This window comes from Nicotiana sylvestris, chromosome 2, assembly GCF_000393655.2.
Source record: "Nicotiana sylvestris chromosome 2, ASM39365v2, whole genome shotgun sequence".
In the NCBI taxonomy this organism is placed as follows: domain Eukaryota; kingdom Viridiplantae; phylum Streptophyta; class Magnoliopsida; order Solanales; family Solanaceae; genus Nicotiana; species Nicotiana sylvestris.
Genome location: NC_091058.1, coordinates 28,047,329 through 28,054,599, shown reverse-complemented (window position 1 = coordinate 28,054,599; position 7,271 = coordinate 28,047,329). Strand labels below are relative to the sequence as shown.

Sequence of the window (7,271 nt, the reverse complement as noted above, 5' to 3'; positions counted from 1 at the left end):
ATGAGGCAAGCATACAAGAAACAGGTTGTACCAAGGGTTGCTAAGATGAGTCATTTCATAGCAAACTTTCAAGACAACGACGTCCCTTACAAGTGTCAAGCTCAGCACATGTGGCACTGCAAAATCTTTGTGGAAAAGAACAACATTGATCCAGACAGGTATCATGCGGGGTGTGAACCTCTCTACCCAGCATGGCTAGAGGACAATCTAAAAGGAATGGCGATGCCAGGAGTCGGCCGAGGGAATAGAATCATAGACAAAGAAGTTGAAGCTCAAGTCAAATACAACAGGCTACGCAAGAGGGTCCACAACTCTGAGAATGAGCACCAGGAAATACATGAGAGGAATGTGAGATTGATCGAAGAATGGAAAGAAATGGCAGTCACTTCTAATAGGAAGTTGGAATATCTGGAGTGAGGAATAGTGGAGCTGTAAGTTAAAGTCATAAAGAGATCGAGGATTGCCAAAACGCTAAAAGGACTGAAGGAGGACATTTGGCCAGAGCCTACTTGTTGCTAGGTCTGCGCGAGCTGGGGGACCTATATGATGGAGTTAGGAAGATCGAATCTAGGGAAGGTCCTTCTAGTACCAAGTAGGCTAGATTTATTTGCTTTCCTAAGTGTAATAAGGCCAAGTGCCAGTAGTGACTTACTTTTCCATTATCTTAGTGTCGTTTGGGGGTTCGTCTTTTTTTACATTATGAAATGAAGTATTTATTGGCATCCAAAGTTCTCCAAACATATTTGTCGCTAGGCCTACGTCGGGCATAACGAGGCTTCCAAATTAGGACACGAATTTACATTTCCATAATATGTGTTTAAATATTGCAAACGTTTCAGAATCCTTACTGACTTGTTACCTTTTGTTTTTCCTTATTTTGATTATTCCCATCTCCTTAGGTTGGTTCACTCATACAAGCATCATCAACGTATCATACCAGATCTAGAGGCCCTCGACCTTCTCCTTCTCCAATAAATACCAAAGGTAAAGGAAAAACAAAAATGGACGACTTAAGTGGTGTCTGAAAGGAGAATGTTGAGAACGCAGAAACTTCAGATGGACGAAGTACTCTGGCACCAAATGATCTAGTCCTGAGATTGGAACAAAAGATACTAGAAGTGCAAGGAGAACTTGAGCAAGTTCGGAACTTAGCAAACTTGTCACTCACCCTGAATGTCCCCTACATCAACCAACAGAACACAAAGAACCCAACACCTCCCCAACATCCACAAAATCCTCCTGTTTACCGTGAAAATGGTAATAACAATTAAATTTGTTGATGGGATTCTAAAAATACGTGATATATTTTTATGCTAGTTGTTAAGCAGTTGATGCTAGATATGTGAAGATAAATATAAAATGCAAGCTAAACTGGAATTATAACCTAACCAAGGGGTTGGTTATTCGGGCCTCAGACTGATCAATGAGGGATCTCGAGGTCGATGCCTGAGCTTGGGCTCGAGTTAGCGGGGATAATCGGGAAAGGGTTAACAGTTAGGATATAATTGAAGGGGCTCTATATGGCCAATGATAAGCAGTAAATGAAAAACAAGTATGAAGGCAATAAATATGAGCAATAGTTTCGGGAGAATACGTTAGAGAGAAAAGAGAGTGAGAGAAAGAATTATTATTTATCTCATGTAGAATAGTTGGAGCAACAACGGGAGAGCCCTACAAAATGGCAAGGATCCCCTTTATATAAGAGGGGAATCACAACATAGTACAAAATACATTAATTGTAAAGGTATGGAGATGGGACGGCTAGACGTGACGCTAGGCTCTGTCAGTGCTACCTGCTCATCTTGGGAACTCCCCATCCCCGACATCGTTGTTGGGTAGGGCATAAATGGAGATCGAGGGAGAGAACTCGATCGCAACCCTACAGCCTCGGGATCTCGAGATGACTTCCCAAAATGCCTTAATGACGAGGAATTGGACACTCTGATTTCACCGTATACAAATAGTCTCTGCGTTTCCTAGAACGAAGTAATAGGAAACAATTTTGAGTTGTCGTTCCGAGGGCATCATTGCCATGTCATCAACCTGTAAGAGCATTAAATGCCATGCCCCAGAAAATCATGCAAGGGTCGCCATCAAATGCGATTATCGAGGAACCCACGAATCGCTATTGGCTCGTCCTTTCCGCTGCCCAAGCGGTTCCTATAAATATATCGACTATTTGATAATCCTTATCTTCGTAGCATCTTCAAATTCATGAGTCCATATCCATCTTCCTTTACACTCTTCTATCTTGCTTTCTGTGAGAACATTTTACCATTGTTATGGTCAGGACTTCTAAAACGGTTCCTCGGTGGAATGAAGCTGCATCTTCATCTCCGTCATCTAAGGAGAGAGCCGAAGTGATACCCACTTTGGAACAGTGCACTCCCTCCATGCTTGATATGTCAAAAGATTTTACCATCTATGCCACTTCATCCACATCGGGCCGATGTGAACATGTGTCCCAATACATTAGTGTCGTGACCAACGTAGAAGCGGTAAGGACAGACTGTCTATGGAGCGAGGCAGTGGAGGTGGAGATTCCCGACCCTGATGAAAATATAACGGACTGCAAAGCCGGCTTCCTTCACTTCTATTCCTACCCGTTTACCTTGGGTCCCAATGATTCCTCTGAATCTTCCTCCCCCCCCCCCGAAAATAGATCCGATTATCCTTGATTTTTGTGACAAATATCAAGTGACGCTCGGTCAGATCTATCCTTCGGTCTGGAGGATAGTACTGATGCTCCATCATTTTACTGAAGGGGTTGTGGGCGATACTTTTACCCTCAGCCATTTGATTAGGTTGTACAGCTCTCGATTTTATCGAGGTTTGATCAGGCTGCATAATCGATCCAAAAAATCATTTTTCTCGAGCACCAATGAGGGGAAGGATTGAGGATGGATGAGTAGGTTCGTTCGGGTAAGGACCTCGGACATCATCCCGGCTCGAAAGATGCCTTTCCTGGAGAGATGGAACACACAGCGTAAGCGGTTTTCCCTTAACCATGTTTTGTAATTTTCTTCCCTTTCCCTCGGAATGATGACCTCTTTGTCGTTTCACATAGCCATCGCTTGGTACCTTGAGGCGGTTTCGGATTTTTTGGGGTGGACCAAACGGTTGGACATAGCGTTCCCGTATCATGCTCGATCTTGGACTGACCTGGCTAAGGAGCGATGGGTGGCCAAGAATCATGGTAGAACTCATTTGTTGTCTATGTCTTAGATTTGCGTTTCTCTCTGCGTCCCTTATGCTGACAAATTATGGTTATCGTGCTTGTGCAGGCCTCGATGAGAATATGGAGATGAGGCCGCCCTATGGTGGTGAAATGGAGGCTTCGGAGCCTGGCAAGGGCAAGAAGAGGTAAAGTAAGGCAGTTATTAACCCTCTTATGGCAAAGTGACCCAGGTCACTCCCGTATCAAGATGCTACTAGGACCTCTGCTTTAACTTCAGAGGCAAATCCAGACACTGAGGATGAGGATGAGGATGAGTGCCAGTTAGTACGAAGGATGAGGTCGCGTGCGGGAGCCTCGCAGGTGCCTCAATCGGATGATGCTGACTCTGGAACGACCGACTCAGGTTGGTCCCGCAAACCGGAGACCCTTGAGGAGGGTGTTAGTGTGGCCTCAGATCACATGACCGGGTTTGGCACGGTTTCCGTTGGGGGGACCATTGCCATTGATCCTGAAGGGTCGGGGTCCGGAGCTTTTCAGGAGCAGGGGTTGCCTTTTATGAAATCGGCGACAAGAATGATTTCATCTCATGCTTTCATGTCTTGTCAGGGGAACTGAGGGACACTCAAGAAGCGAACACCGTCAAAGCATGGATTCCTTTTAAAGGGGGGAGGCTCCCTTGCCAACATCCTTGACAATGTTAGCGATAACTTCGGTCTTGACGCTCTTGGCACCATCAAGGTGGCGGAGGGACTCATGCAGCAGGTGATGGCTATCTTTCGTATATTTCTTTTAGTCTTGGACGTCATTCTTCACTTTTCTAACTCTTCTGCTATGATGCAGTGCAAGGATATGTATGATCATGCCCTCTTTCAGCTCCGCGAGGAGCTTTCTTATCGCGAAAAGGAGTGTAAGAAGCTTACCTCGATGCTGCGGGATTCGGAGGCTCACTCCGCCTGAGGAGAGAAAGAATTAGGAGAGCTCCGAGCTACTTTGGAGAGAGCGTTCCGGGAAAAAGCTGATCTCACTGCGCAGATATTTTGCCCTGCTTGTACCCGACCTTTGCTCCCATATTCCGACACAAGTTGGCTTACCTTTCTTTTGTAGGTCGAGCAAAATGGTTCGCAAATTAGTCGACTGAACGCAGAGATCCTCGGGCTGAGGAAGCAAAGTGAGGTAGCGACTAAGGATTTGGCTTCATCCCATGATCTTCTCAAGAATGCTCACAAGGAGATTGTTGCCTTGGCCGCGGCCAAGTCCGAGATTGAAAGAAATGTTGCCACTTATCTAGATGACGCAACAACGACGCATAAAATAGCTGGTGACGTATCGATAGTAGCTGAGCAAAAGCTAGCTACCCTAGAGGAGATCGAAGCCAGGGGCATCGATCTGTCAGTTGATCTCGAGGAAGCCTGTGAATTGGAGAGAGAATTGGCGATTTTGTTTATCACAGACGAGGGCAAAGATAGCGGTAATGAAGAGTAGTCCCCCCGTAGTTTTACGTCCTTTCTTTTTCCTTTTGTATGCAATCCCCAGGGGATGGATTTTGTAAAGATGCCTCTTGTGGATACGTTTTTGGCAATGTAAAAAAAGGGACTTTTCTTCTTTAAGTTTTTTTTGTTCCTTTGATTTTGCAGATTTAAACTTTTGACTTTTGACGTTAGCCTTTCGAAACCCGTTCTTAGAGCGACCGGGGCCCTCAAATCTGGCCATGCCCTGGGGTTAAATTGACAGCTTCTAACGGACCGGCGCTGGCGATATTGAGGAGCCCTCGAGGTCTTGCAGCTTCTCGAGTTCTATGGGGTAGCAACATTTACTTAATCTAGTAAAGGGGCCCTAGAGTGATTCTGTTAGTACATTTCCCTAGGAGAGGGTGATGTTAACGCGATCAGAATTAATTGGCCTTTTGGGTAGGCGTGAATTTGCTGCTTTGCCCCTATATATCCATTCACTTGCCTTTCCAATGGTGATTCTACTACTTTGAGGGACTACCTCTTCCACAGAGCCTAGGTTTTGTGCTAGTTCTTCCGTTGCTTCAACTCAAAATTTTTGCTCAGATCCACATCTTTCTCCTCTTATTCTGTCGTAGCCATGATAGCTACGTCGATGTCCGACCTCCAAGGAGAAGGGAGTTCTTCCAACGCTCCGCATTTGGTTGGTGATGGTGACGCACCGCTGGTTCCCGGTGAGCCAGCCTCGAGGAGAGCCATCATGCTGGGGAGGCCTCCTAATGTTCTGGGTCACCGGGAGAACGTGTCGAGGATCATCTCATCCGTGGGAGAGGAAAACCTTGAAATAATTAGAAAAGATTACGGATAGGGATAAGGTGCGGTATTATAAGTACCTTCTTCCGAGGAGATCATCGTGACATACGTTGAGGGGTTTTTTGAGCATATACATGCATATTTTTGCATAAGGTCCCCCCGACCAGGTCGTGCTTGATTTCTGTTGGGGATATCGGGTTACCTTGGCGCATGCTCACCCCTTCCTTTGGAAAATAGTGCAGACGATGAGATATTTCGCCAATAAGGCCGGGATAGAGTTTACCCTCACTCATCTCGTGAGGTTATATCGACCATTGTGTTACCGGGGTTTGGTCACTCTACAGCGTCAGTCCACCCGAGCTCCTATTGTTGGTAGCGAAGAGGACGAGGACCGTGGATGGATGAATTAGTTTGTTCAGATCCAAATGACCGATGCCATACTTAGAGAATTTTTGCCATTTCCTGAGAAATGGAACTTCACACGTAAGTGTCTCACCTGAACTATCATCGTTTTGACCGGAGGCGGGCTCCGTAATGATATCTTTCTGTTCCATATTTGTAGCAACTCATTGGTCGCCAAACGAGGTCCTTGATTTAGCTGAGTGGTCTCGTAAGCTGGCAGCTTGCTCGATATATTATAGGCACTAGTGGCGAGATCTGTCCAAAGGGAGATGGGAGGCGAAGTGTCATGGTAGGTGTCCGGTGTTTTGCTTCCTGAAAATGGCACTTTTCTTTTCGGCTTATTAACTCAACTGCTGCAGGTATCGGAAATTTTTCCAAAATGAGGTCATGTCCTCTGGGAGAGGAGGAGAGATTGTCGGCCTCGGGATCGAGGATTGATGACAAACGAAAAGGGGCTCCGGGGTGTGAAGGGGCTTGCAGTGGGGCGACTCCTTCTCAACGGTTAAGAAGAAGCGATTCGATTGGTTGGCTATCTTCTGAAGGTAGTAAGCCATCGGATATTGGCTCGGTCTTTGGCGAGGCTCAGTGGCTCGGCCTTATAGTAAGCTTTTTATCGCTATAAGATTATTTCGGTCTCGTGCCTTTCTTTTTTCATTTAGTTTTCTTTCACAGGCCTTCGACAGGCTCAAATCCGAGCTGCTTCGCTGTGAGGCCCCATTGCGGGAGGCTTTAGATAGGGAAAAATCCCTTAAGCTTCTTTGTGCAGAAAAGGAAAGCGAACTGGTTTCCCTGCGGCGCGAGGTGGATCGGGTCCAGAGCCGTGAGAGCTGCCTGGAAAAACAGGTACCCTGCATTCCATGCTGGCTTGCACTCCCCTTTTCATCTCAGCGGATTAATGTTTTGATATTTCAGTTGGAGAACAAGGCGGAGGAGTTGGGCCAGCTCTAGGGCGAGGTTGGTCGAGCCAAACGCGAATTCAACGAGCTGCATGAGCATGTAAGTACCCATTTTGCAGCCAAAGAGAGTTCTTTAGCCATGGTTTCTGCTCTTGAGGTGCAAATTTGGTCTGTTCGCGCTAATGATTATGCATGGGCGAATATGATCGCAAGGCTTTCATCCAAGTTTTCGAAGGCGAAAAACGAAGTGGTGAATGTCCAGGTCAAGGTCATGATGAGCAGCACTAGGGCGGGACAGAAAGCGGCAGCATATTCAAAGAGTGCTGCCGTTGTTAAAGTTGAACTGAAGAGAGCCCTCAATTGTACAAGCAGTAGCAAGGAGTATATGAAATGCAAATCTCGGAGGGAAATTCTCGATGAGATTCACACCAGGGGCTTTGATCTCTCGGAAGAGATCGAGCAAGCCAGGGGGAGGAGTATGATGCCAAGTTCCTTTTGTCCAATGTTGAAGATGGCGATGAAGGGGCCGTCAGG

The 7,271-nt window shown here is 46.3% G+C and overlaps 1 protein-coding gene across 1 annotated transcript; it reads left to right on the top strand.

Annotated features, from left to right (window-relative positions):
- On the top strand, nucleotides 1–6,789 carry LOC138883961 (uncharacterized). Its single transcript, XM_070164690.1, has 9 exons — nucleotides 1–413; nucleotides 2,291–2,451; nucleotides 3,285–3,363; nucleotides 3,409–3,498; nucleotides 4,019–4,085; nucleotides 4,283–4,656; nucleotides 4,813–4,834; nucleotides 6,514–6,624; nucleotides 6,730–6,789. Exons 1-9 carry the CDS (start codon nucleotides 1–3, stop codon nucleotides 6,787–6,789), a joined length of 1,377 nt encoding a protein of 458 aa, XP_070020791.1.
- Nucleotides 6,790–7,271: the final 482 nt, after the last annotated feature.